Source organism: Haplochromis burtoni, unplaced genomic scaffold (genome assembly GCF_018398535.1).
Source record: "Haplochromis burtoni strain Fernald_Lab_line unplaced genomic scaffold, NCSU_Asbu1 Contig_116, whole genome shotgun sequence".
NCBI lineage: Eukaryota > Metazoa > Chordata > Actinopteri > Cichliformes > Cichlidae > Haplochromis > Haplochromis burtoni.
In genome coordinates, this window is record NW_024582477.1 from 1,820,702 (window position 1) to 1,838,728 (window position 18,027).

The window sequence follows — 18,027 nt, forward strand, 5'->3', positions numbered from 1 at the left end:
ATCTATCTATCTATCTATCTATCTATCTATCTATCTATCTATCTATCTATCTATCTATCTATCTATCTATCTATCTATCTATCTATCTATCTATCATGTATTTCATTATAGGAGAGTTATGCGAAGCATATCTGTTATCACTTGTCGACAAATTCTAGGCCTACACAAAGACACACACACACACACACACACGCAATGAGATGAGCAACAGAGGCCACTGCCAAAACATTAACTCATGCTAGAAGTCATAAATCTCTCCATCTTTACAGCCTAACCTTTAGGAAACAGAGACATCTTGACGCCAAGCCTGCATGTGACAAATGCACACTTACGCTTGCATGCGTGTGCAACAAACTCACGGTTCTCACGCAAAACAACACACATCAGTACACAAGCCTGTACTGACTCATACCTGCAAACGTGCTTGTGTGCTGATGCACTATATTAACATTCCATTCCCATACGTACAAACGCACACAAACAAACACAGTGCATTAAATTCAGAGGAAGAAATTGAAATCATTCTGCACTGTCCAAAATGAAGTCGCATCAGTTACACTGTGTCCGCACACTTTATGTGTTTGGTTATGAAGTCTGCCTTTCATCAGAAAGAAAGTCAAGCTGAACTACAATAATTACATTAAAGCACACAAGAATAGGCTCTTGAGTATTTTCTATGATGTTAGGAAATGACAACAGTAGCAACAAATTTTATAGACACAAATTCAACAAAGCTATGTGCTGTTAAACTATAGCGCAATTCAACTATAGTGTAAATAAATGTTAATGTGTTATGAACCAGATGTTTCTTTGTTAAATATGAGATGAGTGTTTTTGTTGTTTTTGGTCAGCAGTGATTTTTACATTAGAACTCTTCCATAAATGCCATTTTTGCCCAGTCTCTTTCTTATTGTTGAATCATGCACTCTGAGCTTAGCTGAGGCAAGTGAGGCCTGCACTTCTTTAAATTATCTTCTGGGCTCTTTTTTAACCTCCTGGATGAGTCGTTGATATATGCACTTGGCGTCATTTTGATAGGCTGGCTTAGAAGGTTCACCACTGTTCCGTATTTTCTTCATTTATGGATAATGGCTCTCACCGTGGTTCACTGGAGTCTTAAAGTCTTAGAGATGGCTTTGTAACTGTTGTGAGACTGATAATAATGAATAATAATAATGGATTGCATTTATATAGCGCTTTTTGGGGCCCTCAAAGCGCTGTACAATTCCACTATTCATTCACTCTCACATTCACACACTGGTGGAGGCAAGCTACAATTGTAGCCACAGCTGCCCTGGGGCAGACTGACAGAAGCAAGGTTGCCATATCGCGCCATCGGCCCCTCTGGCCATCACCAGTAGGCGGTAGGTCGTTGTGCCCAAGTACACAATGACTGGGGCTCAAACCGGCAACCTTCCGGTTACAAGACAAACTACCAACTCTTTGAGCCACAATCGCCCCAATAGATAGATGTCAGTGACTTGGTTTCTCATCTGTTTCTTTAGCTCATGGCACAATGTGTTGCTGTTTGAGATCTTTTATCTTACGTCACTTTGTCAGACAGGTTCTACTTAATCAGGCCTGGGTGTGACCAGTGAAATTGAAGTCAGCTTTCCAAAACTTTGCTTATTCACAGTCAATTTGTGATGTGAAAAAAAAGGGAGGGGGCAATTACTTTTCCACACAGAGCCAGATGGGTTTAGATATGTTTTCTCCTTAATAAATAAAATTATCATTTCATTCAGAATTTTGTGATTACTCTGGTTATCTCTGTCTAATATGAACATTTGTTTGATGATTTAAAACTAGTCTGTGTGACAAGTAAGCAAAAAACTAAGAAATCAACAAGGTGGCAAACACTTTGTTCGTGGGTCTGTATAACAACAGAAAATAAATAAAAGGACCCTTCAGAAAACCTTTGACTCTGCTTGCAATGTAGCAGTTTGACTTGCAACGGATTCTTTTTAAACTGTTAGCAGTCGGACGTACCGCCCACGGGACATTGGATGGTTTAGGGGACTAATAGGACTGCTAACTTTTTTTCATTGTAAGAAATCTGAAAACGTCTTTCGTGATAACAGCTGCAAGGACGAGTACACAATCTGTCGTCCTGATTGGTACATGGCGCCATCTAGTGGTTGCAGATGTTCACAAATGGAACTATCATTTATAACCTGTTCCCATCGTAGATTCCTTTAGCTGTAATGTTTATTATTTATATGCTGATATTTTATTTATTTATTTGTTTATTTGTTTATTTGTCTTTTGGTGAGCATAAAGGACTGCTAAATTTTGCAGGAAACTCAATGACTTGTCAGACAAATATGATAAATACAACTTTAACTTTTAAAGCCTTATTGTATCATAGAGTTTTACTGCAGCGGATATTAGTTTTTCTGTTAGCAGGATATTTATCTGTCCCAGAGAACAGCCTTCTTTCTACCACACCCCCTTCCATCACCACCACCTTACATACATATATAACAACACCCCTTCTTCCGAGCAGACCTCGTTGCCTAGCAACGCCCTGCCGAGTGGCCCAGGAGGCGGGAACAAGGGCCGTGGCTTCCGCAGTAATTACAGTGCATGTGCATGTATGTTTCTAGGCCAGCCCAGGTGTGTTTTCCTGTGAACATAGTTTCATTATGAAAATATGTTTAGACTGCAGCGTTCCCCCAAACACACACACACACACACACAAACACACACACACACACACACAAACAGAATAAAAACCTTTGAAAAGGGGAAACGAAACCACATAAGCATAAAGTGTATGAGCATGTTACAAGAATAAAGTTCTCAAAATTTCTGTAGGTCTCTAAGTGTGAAAAGTCTCGTTCATGAGATATGTCTCAGCATTATGATACTCAAATGTGAAAGGCCATGTTAAGAATGTCTATGAGACACACAGGGACTAAATTAGGCTTTATCACATGCAAGCTACGTGCATGGACAAGGATGAAAGACTTGCTCCAGTGAAAATTGTGTTTTTAACAGCATTAACGTGTGAAAGCCACAAGGAAACTAAGCAGCTGATATTACAGCTGAACAGTTCCTCCTGAGGACTGCAGCATGGTAGACAGTCTCAGATACGTTGGTTTATACCATCAGGGTTTCAAAGTTAGGGAAGCAGTAACCTCTTAGTGGCTGTGTGTGAGCAATGAGGAACAAAGCTGAAGGCTTATGATATCTTTTACCATTTAATATTTTAAAATGAGATATATTGAACACATTCTGACACATAAAGCAACTGGCAAACTTTTGCTGAGAATTCAGCTGTGCTAATAAACAGCTGTTTCCTTCAGGTCATTTTGTTTTATGCTAGCCAAAGTTAACAACCCCTTTAATGTCCCATTGGATCATTCATGCACCCTGCTAAACAGGCTACCCAGCTGGTGATAAACTTATTTTATAACTAAGATGGCGACAGACAAAAAGCCAAGCACGATGCTTAATCCTACTGTACATTTGTTATTTTTTCACTTTTCTCTTCTTTCTCAACAATGACTTCTGATTGTTACATATATTGCAATAGTTTTCAGAGTTTGAGCAGGTTTGTTTAACTTACAGGCACACAGCAGATAGGTGAAGACACATGAGACACTTATTTACACATTTAGAGGTCTGTGCATACTAAGATGATGCAAAGGTTTAGGGCTACCTATGCACTGTTTCCTCATTTAGGCACATGAAGGCATAAAAGGATCATGTTCAGGGAACATGAACAACTTATTAACACGTCAATTAGACTAAAAGAGATGAGTTGTCGCATTTTTAATTAATACTAGATTTGGAACTTCTATACCATCCTGTCTGAGTGTTTATGATGTTATGTTGGGGTGAGACACTGAGACAACTGCATTGCCTTGGCTGCCAGTCTATAAGCATAAATATTTCCCCTGTGAGCCAGAGCCATAACCTCAGTTGGCCTCTTGCTAATGATGTTTTCTGCTTGGAGAACCAGGGCTGTGACTGGCTAAAGCCACGGAGAAACCAATACAGGCCTAAAGGCCCTCATACAGGCCTTCTGCTTCATCACAAACCTCTACTTCTCAGATGCATTAAAAACGCACTGTTTAGAAGTCTGAAAGAGGTTTTGTCACTAGAATGACAGACATGACTTCTGTTTCTATTTAGACACTTAAGTACAGCTGTTGTTCCTCGGCCTGAAACCACCCCAGATGCATTTACAGAACAGTAGTAACAGTGTCACTTTATGGGCTAAAGTTATCATGCCAGGCTGATTCTTATTTCGTGGACAGCTCCTGAATGCTTAAACAGATGGACTGCTTATGTATTATTGGTCTAAACAGAAAACAGTGTGTATTGTAGCTGGATTATATAAGCAACCAGCTTCTAGAAAGTCACTTAATGAACAAATAAATAATTACTATATTTACTGTGATTTAGTAGATGATCTTTTTTAAATGCATCAGTTATTCAGATTCTTAGCATTTTTTTAAACATCTGTGGTTTATGGCAGTCTGGGATGTTAGACTGTTTACCAAATCCATCAAGGTACCCAAGCTGAAGTCACATATAGCACTTTTCTACTCTCCTAGAGCACCCAAAGCGCTTTATACAACATGCCACATTCACACTCAGTTCACACAAGCACTTTTTTCTATGCTTTTAAGTGCTTCCTACCTAAAATTCACACACATACTCCGATGGATTGGAGAGCAACTCGGGGTTAGTATCCAAGTAGTCTCTCTCCATGATAAAACTTTCATAACAATTAGAGACAGTTTATTTCTTTGCAACTAAATTCAAATACAAGTTGTTCAAAAGGATCAAATAATTGTTTCCCCCACTGTAAAAATTACTGTTGATTGGCAGAATGAAGCTATAATGCATATCCCAAAAGTTCAATTTGTCTGAAGAACCTTTTTTGTTGAACTAGCCAATCAGAACCCACATATTCAATTCACAATTGCATAACAACACAAACACACACACACACACACACACACACACACAAATCTTGTACTAGTGTGAATTTCCTAAAGCCTCTGGCAATGCAATGATGTAATTTTCTACTACATAGGATCTAAAGTTGACAACAAGGGGGGAAATAGATGAGGTAAATAAATAGACGTACATCCGCTTAGAAGCAACACTGTCGCATTTTCACCTTTTAAATGATTTCAAAATAATTAAATCGTTTGTTTCCCTGATTATTTTAATTTTTTAACCGTTACTGACATTCTGAAACTGACACGCGTGCACAAAACACACGGGCGCGCGCACACACCTCCTTTCCCGTTTGCCCAACCCCCACAACACAGAAGTCACCGCCCTTCCTTCTCGCTCTCACACCAACATGACTACCGACACCGCCGCTCCAAACCCAACCGACAAGCCGGAGCATCACGGAAGTTGTAGTCCCGCTCGCGCTAGCCAGTTCGAGAAGGCGAGGCCTCACCAAAATACAACTCCCATCTCGACCCTCGCACGCCGAGCCCCGTCGTCCAATCTGAATATGTGGGAGGAGCGCATCCGCCCACAAAAGCCACAGCTATCTCCCTGTATCCCCCCCTTTAAAAAATCAATTGTGCACGAAAAAAAGGGGAACACGCTTAAAATACCAACACAGGTGACGGTTTGTTTTCGGCGCGCGACGGACAGCGACGAGGCGTCCCCGCGTCGTGCGGCGTGAGAAACAGCGGTGACAGGCAGGAGCTGCGAGGAGGGTGTTGTCCTGATGCTTAAATGGAAGTGGGTGGGCCTCTACGGTCACACACTGCCAACTTCTCTGTGGATATCACTCTGACAACCGCCAATTTGTTCGTTTATGGACTGTCTATCCGGTAAAGGAGTCATACGACGGATCTGTGAGGTGTCCGGCGGACCGGGGACGGTCACCGCTCTCTCTGTTATTTCCGTTATTTGGGGCTGTTTGATTGTTCCTGCGCTTGGCACCGCCCTTCCTGGCCGGTGGGTGGTTTCGTCAAACGGGCAGATCCGCCACGGCTCAGAGCCGAACATATAGGCCGTCCTCCGCCTGTGTACCCGGCCGGCCTTCTACCGTGAACTACACCCTCTCCCTCTCGGTATATTAATGCGTTATGAGTGGTAGGTACCCTCCCCCTCCCCGTCTCCACCCCTCTTTCCCTCTTTATAGCCGTTTGACAGATAGGAAGCTCAATGCCCCTTTGATATTGATGATAAGGTTACTGGTTTCTCTTCTGTCTATATTGATCACCTCTGTGATGCCATATATGCTATTTTTTTGCTTGGATTTTATTTGCAGCATGCAGTGCCCCGTATACTGCTCGGGACTTTGTAGTACTCAGTAATCCCTATGTGATAATATTGTAATTGAAAATATTCTAACATTTCTGCCTCTTCCTCACAGACTCGAAGAAGGAATCATCTGGAACTGAAGGAGGGAAAGCATCTAAAAGGGGGAAAAGTTCTGGATCACAGGTAAAAGCAAGGAGACAGGAGTTTATTATAGTTCGTTACTTTTCCCTTGCCTGTAGGCCAAAAATGTACTCCCTCCCTCCCAGCCTAGCCAGCCAGACACCTCTGGGGGCGTTTCTCTGGTGAATTCCACTTCCTGCTTCTGTGCAGCCCTACAGTGAGCCAACCCAGAGCCTCATGAATAGGCTTACACGGCTGTCACACTTCAGCCGCTATACTTTTTGAACTGTCTGTTTGAATTATGGTCAGAATGATTTAATTCTGCACGTGGATATTATTGAAAGACCTGCAGCTTTGGTTAAGTGGCCCCAAGACTGTGAAACTTCTCTCTGCAGCAGGTTGTATACATATATATCTTTGAGATTATTTTTGAGCCAGGCAGCTGTTCTTGAGCGCATCTTATTGTCATTAAATGTGCATGACGAGCATTGCTGCTGTGTTAATTTTCCTGCTGTTGTAGTTGTTACAAAATCTAGGCTGTTTCCCCGTGCACTGTTGTGAGGTGTTGAGCATTAAAAATTTGCCTGCGACCTAGTTCCTTTGAAAAGGGAGGAGAGAGAAGGCGGCATTTTCTTCCAGTGTTCTCAGAAAACAGAAATGTGGTTCTCACACGCCCACCCACTCGCTTCCTGTAATACCGCCCACTTCCACTGACAGCTCTCTCTCTCGCTTTCACTCAGCTTTTTGTGTTTCTTTTTTCTGCACCATGTTATTTCCCACCCCTCGCTCTTTTTCTCTTATTCATTTAAAATTAATCATTGCGTGAGCGTGTGCAATGATACCTGCTATCATCCCCAGCCTTAAGCGTTTTTATCTTTGCACATGTACTCTTCGGCTTTGTTTGTGTATGCGTACAAGCTGTTAATGTATGTTTCTAACCCTGACTCCCTTCTTGTCCTTCCTTCACCTGTCACTCCTGTTTTCCCTATCACCCTTCTCACCCCTCCCATCCATCCATCCATTACTCCTCCATCCCCTTTCCTCCACCGTCTCCTCTAGGATTCCTCTCAGCCCTCTCCATTGGCTCTGCTAGCAGCCACCTGCAGTAAGATCGGAGGGCAGGGGGGAGCAGAGGGGGCACAGGGCCAAGCAGGGGCCCAGCAGATCCAGGTCCAGGCTGGTCAGATCCAGTTGCAGGCGGGACAGATCCAGGGTCAAATAGTGGTGGACACAGCTGGGGGTCAGGCCTTAGTGCCCCAGCAGCTAGAACTGGTCCCGGCACAGTTCACAGGGAACGGCTGGCAGATCATTACAGCAGCGCCTACTATGGCCAAGGAGAACACCAGTCAACCTGTTGCTGTGACCGTGGCCACCACCTTGACTAATGACAGCTCACCTGGTGGACGTAAGGTGAGGGGAGTGGTGTGTTTGTGCAAATGTTTTTATCAATTTTTAATCCTTGTCCACATAACTGATTTACTGCTCCTTTCCTGTTGGGCAGGTAAAGGCAGTAGGTGGGACCAACAGTGTCGCAGCCAATCAGCAGCAGCAATTTCAGATCATCCAGGTTCAGAACCTGCCCAATGCCGGAGCAGGAGTCCAGTATCAGGTCATCCCGCACTTGCAGACTGCAGATGGACAGCAGATCCACATCAGCCCTCAAACAGCGTCCATCGGGGCCGTTCCCGAGCAGGTTCAGCTCATCCAGACTCCGAGTTCGGGCCAGACCCAAGCTATCATTCAACCCACCAACCAGCAGGCCATCCTGACGAGTACAGCCAATCAGACGGTTCCACTGCAGATCCGTCCTGCGCAGTCATTCCCACTTCAGCTGCAGACTCTGCAAGGCTCCCAAACTCCTGTCATGACCACAGTACCTATAAACCTTGGTGGCATGACCCTGGCTTTGCCTGTGATCAATAATGTCGGAGGGGGTGGAGCTGTGCAGCTTATCCAATCAGCAGATGGCACATTCTCTGTTGCTAATGGCAACCAGCTGGTGACAACAGCTGTGTCAGGGGTGGCTCCTACCACAGCTGCAGCTGGATCAACAATGGCAGTAGCTGAAGGCGACAGCGTGCCTGATGGGGCTCAAGTGGTGTCAGCTGGATCAGAGGGTGGATCAGCTGACGCCCAAGTGCAGAGCAGCGAGGCAGACTCTCAAAGCCAGAATCAGACCAATGGGCTACAGAACCAGACAGACACACCTGGAGCCATTCAGCAGGTGATTGTGGGCCAGGTGGGGCACCAGTTGGTGCAGCAGATCCAGCTGCAGCCCCAGCCTCAGAGTCAGGGTCAGGCACAGGGCCAACAGCAACCTCAGCACATTCAGACCCTGCAGCTGGCTCCAGGACAGACCTTGCAGCCCATCCAGGCCTTCCCGAACTCTGCCCAGGTCCTTATTCGTACCCCAACCCTATCACCCTCTGGGCAGCTCACCTGGCAAACGCTGCAGCTACCCGGTGGAGTCTCCCTGCAGGGTGGTCTCGGGACAGCTGTGCCACAGCAGCTGACGCTGGCTCCGGTAGCTGGTGGGACTGCAGTTGGAAGTGGGGGACTAGTCTCTCTTAGTGGAGCTCCCTTGACGCTAAGTGCAGCCCAGATAAACCCTGGGTCAGGGGTGCAGACGGTCAGCATTGCAGGACTGAGCACAGCTGGGGTCCAGGTGCAGGGCGTACCACTCACTATTACTGGTCTACAGGGTAAGGGCATTATGAGAGTAACTGTCTAAATGCGTATTCAGCACCAATCTGCTCACTTTCATAAACCGTGAATGCAATGGGGTTGTGGAGACAGAGAGTCTTTATTTCTTGAGAAAATATCATATTAGTCCAGTGCGCTAATCCCTCATATCATGACAAACTAATCTATAAAGCTTGAATTAAAGGATGTCCTGCTCTCCTGCTTGCTCAGTTAGACTGTGTGTATGACACATAGTCTGTAATAAAAGTGCATGTTGCCTCTCTGTCTTTAAAGTGAAGACCAAGTCATTGAACTACATTCTTTCTAGTGATCAGCAGAGGGTGACTCTCTTGGTATCAGTTTGTAGAAAAGTCTATGAAAAATGATACTACATCTCACTTGTTTTAATACCTCAGCAATTATTTTCCTAAAGAGTTAAAGGCTTTAAGTGTTAGTTTCAAGTCTTCTTGAGTGAAATTCATATGCTCATTTAGTACATTTAGAATAGAACAGACAATGCAGCATATGCTTTAGGCCTAAAGTTTCAAAGCAGATCACCTCAAACCAATGGGAGATATAATGGTGGCTCCATATTGTATGTACAGCCTGTAGTCAAAGGTGTTCTTGTTTTTTAACTTTCTCTGTTGTAATATAGAAACTGTTCTTGTTTTTGATCATGTGTTTACACACTTTCAATCATCCTCCAGGTCAACCACAGGGTCAAGATGGGGTCAAAGTTCAGTCGTCTCCAGTGACTGTCACTGTGGGCAATGTTGCATCAGGCTCGTCAATGAGTCCAGACCAGCTGAGCTCTGTGCAAAGTTCTTCAGACCAGGAGGGACCGCCCAGCAAGAGGCTTCGACGTGTTGCCTGCTCTTGTCCAAACTGCAGGGATGGAGAGGGAAGGTATGCAAAGCATGCATAAGATACTCATGATTATTTCTAGTCTTTGAAGGGACTTTGAAGGCTCAGAAGTTATAGTGAATCCAAACTATACAATCTCAAAGGAAGCAGTTTTTTGTTTTTGGACTTAAAAGTCTTTCCGTAGTGGATTTTTTTTTCATCACCTCACAGCAGTTTTCTCTCTGTACTGATTACTACTAACAAATTAACAAAACTGACAAGACTGACACAGTTCATTCTCCATAAATCCATAAATAACATGTTCTCAATTTTGAGAACATTGAGAAAAAAAAATTATTGTTTCCAGAATTTTCAATATCATGCACCAACAGTGGTTTAAAAAAAGATGCAATTGAATTTTAATTGCTTTTGAATAAAAGATTAGGATTCCTAAGCTGAAATTTTACATACTCATATATTGGTTACCATGTCCATATGATGTTTTAAAAAAAATATATGTATATATGCTAATGAGACATAAAGTTTACTTCCTGATTCATAAAAAAATTGTACCTTGTTCTGCTACGCTGCTTAACATACACAGACGCGTTGGCAGTTGGGCCCAGCGCTCGTGAGATAACTTCTGAGGCTTGCAAATGCAGAGGAGAAGTGGGGGTGGGGTGCAGGCAAACGACTGAAAGAGAAGGCGGGGTCCAACTTGACAATTCATGCATCTGCACATACTAAATGAGACAAAAGCACAAAACTATATCTAAAACTGTTTTCACACATGAAGCACTGAAAATGTCATGAGAATTGGCTTCTTAAACACAACACGCAGCAACAGGAGGAGTGCATGACAGCCATATTCTCACTACAGGAAATGCTCTATTTGATTTAGAGGAGGGACTTTGCCTGAGAACGTTTGTTTTCCTGCATGCGTTTCTTTCAGGTAATGCTAAAGCTTTAGGGTTACAGAGTATATGGGGGGGGGGGGGGGGATAAGCAAAAGGCTTTGTAATATAAAAATTATGGAATTACAAATATAAACATGTAATTATTATAGGAGTATTTTGAGTTTGATCTGTAGCACACACACACAAACCTCCTGGTCCTCACTCATAACAGAAGTTTGTGTTGTAGGAACAGCGGGGATCCCACAAAGAAAAAGCAGCACATCTGCCACATGGAGGGCTGCGGGAAGGTCTATGGAAAGACATCCCACCTACGGGCCCACCTGCGCTGGCACACCGGTGAGAGGCCGTTTGTCTGTAACTGGATCTTCTGTGGCAAGAGGTTCACCCGGAGCGACGAGCTGCAGAGACACCGGAGAACACACACAGGTGGGAGAAAGCATAGACACAGACATGCAGGGTGATTTTGAATTGAATTTGAATTCACTGCTGAATGCAAACTAGAGCTGCAATGTTTTAATTTTACCCTCAGTTCTTGAGAAATGTCCAGCAGAAGCCAAAGTGGCACCTTTAAAGGTTTTTGTTTTTTCCCACCACCCAAATAATCTATAGGGCAGAGAAAAGCTGCAAAAATAGGTGGAATCACAATTTTTCTTTACTTTCTTTCTTTTAAAGTCTTCCTTAAAACATTAGTCTGACTTTTTTGTTCTCCACACTGTTGCAGGAGAAAAGCGCTTTGAGTGTCCCGAATGCTCCAAGCGCTTCATGCGCAGCGACCACCTCTCGAAGCACATCAAGACCCACCAGAACAAGAAGAGCAGCGCCGCGGTGGCAATCATCACCACTGACGACATGGAGGAAGACACTCCCGAGGACCTCGGCGCCTCCCCGCAGATTGTCGCCGTAGCAACACTGTCGCGTGACTCTGACCCCGCTACGCCGACCACTTCCAATCACCTGGAGGAAGAGGAGGAGGAAGAGGAGGAGTTTGAGTAGGCGCCTGCCTCCCGTCTCTTTGCTGGAAGGCTGGCTTCCTGTTTTTTTGGAGGTCTTTGCATAGACTGTAAGGGGTTACTTTTCTCTTTTTTTTTCTTCCTTTTTTTTCTAAAATTTGACCTTATTTTGAAAGGGTTCGCTCACGAAGAGACTCTAAAGGGACGGGCAGGGGTCCATGCGATGAAGGGAAACCTGAAAAATATAAACAGTCTAAAACAAAACTAACGCGTATAATAACAAAATAAAGAAATTTAGAGTGTATCAAAGATTAGTTTGGCATTTATAAAAATTTAATCTATTAAGAATTTCAGGTGTGGCGGGGAAGGGATGTACGCAGATTAGCACAAGACAGGAGACCTGCTGAATTTGAAACCACCCGACACTTGAGAGACATTTTCCTAATCACAACAGAACTCTATGCACAAAAGTTGTGTTCCTGCTTCACACCTGTCAGGCAGTGCTGAGGGTCAATCAAGGTACAGAGCTGTTGCAGATCAGTGACAGAACAGGGGCAGTATTGGGAGGGGGGTGGGTGTAAATGTGAGCTGTGTGAATGAGTGTGTACTCCCATGCTGTCCTGCAGAGGATCTACCTAATTTGAGTTTTTATTCATGGTTCAGGTTTAAGTCCTCAGATAAGATTCAGGTGTTTGATTCTTTTGCGATCAGATGACAAATATAGGGGGATAATTCTAAGAAAAGAGAAGAAAAAAGAAGAGTAGGGGAGGAAAAAAAGCACATATAAAAAAAGATTTATAAAATGCATTCCTATTGAGGCGCAGTGGCCATTAGAAAAAAAAAGGGTTTCTATAGAGAAAAACAATCTAGCTTTCTACAACTTTGTTTGTGTAGTGAAAGCAATACTGTAATAATGACAATCCTAGTGAAACCATGTTTACATTGTCAGGGGAAGTTTTCTCTTGTTAATACAACAAGCCAGTTCGCTCTAAGATTAAGGAAGGCAGCGCCGTAGTCCGGATGACCTGGTACCACAGGGTGGCTTTGACATCACGGCTGCACACTTCACGCCGCCACGTGTTTGACAGTTTTACATCAAACAAAACAACACGGCACGGTCGGCGTAACTGTGGTGACAGCGTTGCTTTCTTTTCTTTCTTTTCAAATTTTTTTTGCTTTCTGTGCTCTAATGACCGCCCCTCTAAACCCCCCACCCCGCTACACGACCGATGTACCACAATTGCCTTAACACAAGCTGTCGTACAGAGGGATCTCCGGAGTGAGCCGGACGGAGTCAGAGGGGAGCTCTCCGGACTTGTAAGAGGGTGACGCGGAGTGCAAACCAAAGCACAGGCAGGTATATATATAAGACGGAGCTGTTGGGTGGGAGTCGGTCAGGCCGTTTAGCTACGTGGATATTACGAAATGTTTTCTGGTGGTGTTTCTCTGTGTTAGTTCAGTGCGTATATTCATTTGAAATTAAAAAAAATAATAATAAGATGCTTTTATTTTATAAAATTTATCAATTCTTTTAACTCCCCCACCCCTCCTTAAGTATGTTAACACACAGGACCCCCACTGTGTATGGCTAATTTATTATTTATCCTTGATTTGTAATATTTGCCTTTTTGCTGGACTTGTATTTGTGCGCGTTGACTCTGAGGTTGTGTACAGCATGTTTCAGTTCTTTGCCGTAGTGCTGCTTCTCTCTTCTTTATTCTCTGTGCTTCTGTTTTTTTTTCTTTTTTTGTCTTTCTATGTCTGACCATCGCTGTTCATTTCTTCTTCTGTTTTCTTTTCTCTCTGCGCCATAACGTGTTTTTGGAGAAAAAAAATCAACAAACAAAAGAAGAAGAAAGCAAAAAAACAAAAAAAAAAAGAAAAAGAAAAAAAGGAGAAAAAAAGTTACTATTGTTTAAAGCTGAAAAAGGTTGATACCAAACAAATTTAGATGTTTTTTGGTAATATTTTGTGTGACGACTTCTCTTTTTTTTTTCTTTCTTTGATATTTTGTAGTGACATCTCATTTGTAAATCTTTTTCTAAAGATGTTTGTTCGTCTCCATGACATTTGATAATGGGTTTTTTGGCAGGACAGCCTCAAAGGCTCCAGTTTATTGATATTTTTAAAACTGGTTTGTACAAATGTGTTATGTCAACAAAAAACAAAAAAAAAAGGGAAGAAAAATTACAAGCAGAAAAGATGCTTTGCCTGCATAACACTTGACAATAAAGTGATTCTTAAAGTGAGGCTCACATTTCATCTCTGATGATTCTGAGTGGGGAGTGAGTCACTGCGAATTTATTTTATTTTTACATATGGTGCTCTTTGCACAGACACACAGCTATAACTCGTGCCGCCTCCTTATTACTGGGTATTCTCTCTCAGCTGTGTTTTGACAGCGGTGATGATGAAGTAGCCGCCCTCCCTGTGGGAACAATTTCTGCTCCCGGGTTTCTCTTTGTGCCACTTGTGGCCTTCGGAATGGCGCTGCGAAGATCCGACCTGAGTCGCAGGACAATCGTTTGACACTCAATAAGAAATTTGTCAAACCTGCTTGAATGAATTTCTTCTTGTATATTTCTGGAGGTTTTTCTTAGATGATGGAAACTCCAGAAATAAAAATAATCAACAAAAACAACATCTTAATTGCAACGGCAAGCGCCAAGCCTGTGAGGGTTCACCCACAAGTCACTCTGTCGGGTTTACAAAGCGTGTCACGTAGTTGGCACCTCACGTGTACCTTTGGCGCGTCACTCCTTTGAAGCACTTCAAAAACAGTTCGCAGCTCTTCTCTCTGCACCCTCAGGTGCTTCTGTCAAGTTTTGTAGGTATCAATTATTTTAATCTAATAAGCTATAGAAGTATCAGAACAAAGGCAGACTTTCTTATTCTCCTATCACACACTGAAGCATGAGGGGGGGGATTTTTCTACAATAAAGCCTCTCTGTGGCTCTTCAGTGCTTAAAAATCCCAGTAATGTTAAGTGAGAACCAGGAGACCCACACTGATCATCATGGGTAAGATTAGAGCTTCAAATGATAGCTGTAATAATTTTCTCACTCATGCTGCACAATAATGAGATGCATAGAGAGCCGGTGACCTCAGGATAACCTCTGACCATGCTTTCACATGACACAAGCTGGTAACCAGAGGGACCAGCAGATGACCTGCACCTGACCCCACTCGCCGGGGCTAAATAACACCAGATACACACAAAATAACTGCTTATTCAGGCTTGGCTGGTGCAGCCTGTTAGGTTACTGTGTTGTAGTTTAAACACGTGAGCTTGATTCCCCCCTTACCTCTTGTTGAAGATACTCTGATGTAATACCGACCACTGTGAGAGCTGAAGTCATTTAGCATGTAGCCTGTATATGTATGGCTTTGGCACCATTAGTTTAGCATTTCATGGGGTTTTTCTTTTTCTTTCTGAAATCCTCTAATTGCTGACATTTTTGGGAAGCTTGTTAAATTTAACGGAAATACATCGAATCATTCACCTATGATAAGATAAAGTTCACACAGACGAAGTTTTAAAGTTGTACATGTACAATGATCAAAGAAAATTTGAAATCTCATATTCATTAAATTACTTTAAGAGTGGAATGATGTATTTTAAAAGCCTAAACTCAATCATCTCAAAAAAAACCAACAGAATCTTTGCAAAACGTCTTCTGTGTGTGTGTCTGTGTGTGTGTCTGTGTGTGTGTCAGCAAGTGAGTGACATAAAGAGTAAGGTCTACATTGTACATTACACAATTTTTTGACATTTTTTGTTCCCGACTGTGATACAACTACAACATTTCAATGGAAGCAAGTAGAGGAATCTACAAACCCATCAGGGTATGTGACAGTATTTGTTTTTACTGCATTTCAGTTTAAAGAATTTGATGTAGTTTTAAAAGCTGACAAACTGACGATCAGTTTAAATTACAATGAGTAACTCGTTATTTCTTTGACAGGTTTTGTTCAACACATGCATTTACGACATGGCTGTGAAGACCTGCTGATATCTTCCAGGCTACAGGGCTCAGGTAAGACCCAGATCCCATGCAAACCAAAACGAACATAAAACAGGTAATTTCCGAGGACCTGAGTTTGGTGGTGTTCAAATGTCTCCTTTTATTTCTAGATTGCAATGATGATGGAGTTTCTTAGGCTTCAGAAGGAAAACAAAATCCCATCAAACATGAAGATCTAAGAAATCTTTTGGTGGAGACAAGCAAAGAGACACTCAGATAGCAGTGAGTTAATGCTGTGAGAAAACCTCTCTTTTGTTTTCTTTTGAAGGCTTTGAGAGTTTGAATTAGATGATTTCGATGAAGAAGAAGCCAAACCTCTTCTGAAACTTTTGGAGATTTATTTTTTTCATTATGTTCACATAACCTCTAGAATAAAATGCCCTGTAAATGTGTTTTTCATCTTAGGTTTGGGCCGTGAATGTCATTAACAAAATGAGGGATATAAAGTTTCAAGCGTGGATGCTCCTTAGGCCGTACGTCCTAAATATCAGTGAGATTCTTAATAGTCCAGCTACAGTGTTTCAATATTTCTGTGATTCTTTAAATATGTTTAAAAGATCATTCTTATAACATTACTCTACAGAACACGTAAAGTCCTCAGCATGGTGAGAAATTACATTCAGATCCTGAAAGAGAAGCATCAGGAAGCACAAAGCACCAAACTGCTCACCGCACACGAACTGGTTAGAGGTAGTTCCCTGCGTCCTGCAGGGCTTCTGGGAGCTTCCTCCTCGCCCCCTGTCGAACAGGGCGTCCCAGAATCTGAGCATAATCTCCTTCAGTGTCACAAAGGCCACTTTGGATCATGTCAACAAAACTCTCACAGCGGTGGAAAGCCAGGCAATCTTCTCCTGCTCCATTAGAGATGACATGGTCCACAGCATACTGACAAAAATCAGAGACAAATATCCTCAAGAAATTCTACTCACCAACAGTGCAAACTTTGCGCCAGTGCTGCTCATTTCAATTGCAGATGTAGAAAAGAATGATATATCCAAGATCTTTAAGCCCCCTTCTGAAACTCCACCAATTTCTGATGTTCTTTCCAATGAAGAATGTCCTTCTGAAAGACCCTGCCAAAAAGTCTGAAAGTCGGCCAATGCCTGCTGTTCCCCTCAGTGAAGAACCTCCTTTTGAAAGTTCCCTGTGAGGAACCTCTTTCTAAAACTCCATCCATGTCTCAGTCAGCTGTATCTGTTATCAATATTCCAGAGAAGTCTGAAGACCTTAAAATCAGGAAGACAAAGAAGAAAGAACGGGGCGTCTTCCAAAAACTCAAAGGTCTGTGCTGTTTCAGAGCCAGAGAAACTGACTGACTATGAGACTCCCATCTGTCTGTTCTCACACTACAAAATCAAATCAAATAAAAAAAACTCATCAATATTCCTGCATGAATCTGCATCTATATTTAAAAAATATTTTTCCTTTAGATGTCTATAAGAGTCTCTTAGGGTTCCTCCACAAGTACAGTAAGTAACATAACAGTAGTGTTATTATTTTTAAGAAAACTTATTTTTACTGTTAACATATTAACAACAGTAACTGAAACTGGTATATAAAACCGCAGAATACATTTCCTTAAAAAATGGTTTGATTTATATTTTTATAACTGCTGAATCTTTGGTGAAAAAAATGTTGAATAACAAATACAATGAATGATTCACACGAAAGCCAAAGTGCAGAGCTGTTCAAAGCTGAAGTTCAAGCAGGAAACACCGTAATATTTGCAGAATATCTTCTGTGTGTTAGTATCAGCGAGTGAGTGACATATAGAGAAAGAGGGGAACTGGCATCAAATGTACAGGTAAAATAGTTCTTAATCTTGAACTGTTTTGTGGATTTCACTTTAAGACTCACTGTGTGTTAATTAGGAGATCACCTTTACACACTAAAAGCAGAGACATTAAAATAGGTTAGATGAGTTGAAATGTGGGCGAATCAACTACAGACAAATGCTTTCAGTTCTAATCAGTCGGAAAAAATGATTCTACAAGTCATCAACTGCCCTGATTTGAACCAGCTGCCTGCTGAAGACAAATCCACCAATGAAAAATAAGCCTGAAATTAATGTACCGATCAGAATGCTCTTTAATTCCCATACACTTAAATTCACCATCTGAAGATGAAAGCCAACAGCTTTGAGCTGGACTGCAGTAAATACTGACATGGTGTTACTCTGTGGGAAATCATGGTCAAATTTCTCTCGGTGCACTTGATGAAAAGTTTTAACTCAACTAATCT

The 18,027-nt window shown here is 42.4% G+C and overlaps 1 protein-coding gene across 1 annotated transcript; it reads left to right on the forward strand.

Annotated features, from left to right (window-relative positions):
• The first annotated feature begins 5,313 nt into the window (after positions 1-5,313).
• Positions 5,314-12,730, forward strand: sp4 (sp4 transcription factor). The gene is made up of 7 exons (XM_005928542.3): positions 5,314-6,078; positions 6,362-6,432; positions 7,429-7,779; positions 7,871-9,071; positions 9,759-9,957; positions 11,038-11,237; positions 11,533-12,730. The coding sequence occupies exons 1-7, from the start codon at positions 6,072-6,074 to the stop codon at positions 11,802-11,804; spliced, it is 2,301 nt and encodes a 766-aa protein (XP_005928604.1). The 5' UTR covers positions 5,314-6,071; the 3' UTR covers positions 11,805-12,730.
• The last annotated feature ends 5,297 nt before the right edge of the window (positions 12,731-18,027 follow it).

Coding starts and splice junctions, on each gene's coding strand:
- sp4 (XM_005928542.3), top strand. Junction 6,433..7,428: donor GGAAAAGTTCTGGATCACAG/GTAAAAGCAAGG, acceptor CGTCTCCTCTAG/GATTCCTCTCAGCCCTCTCC. Junction 9,958..11,037: donor TGCAGGGATGGAGAGGGAAG/GTATGCAAAGCA, acceptor TTTGTGTTGTAG/GAACAGCGGGGATCCCACAA.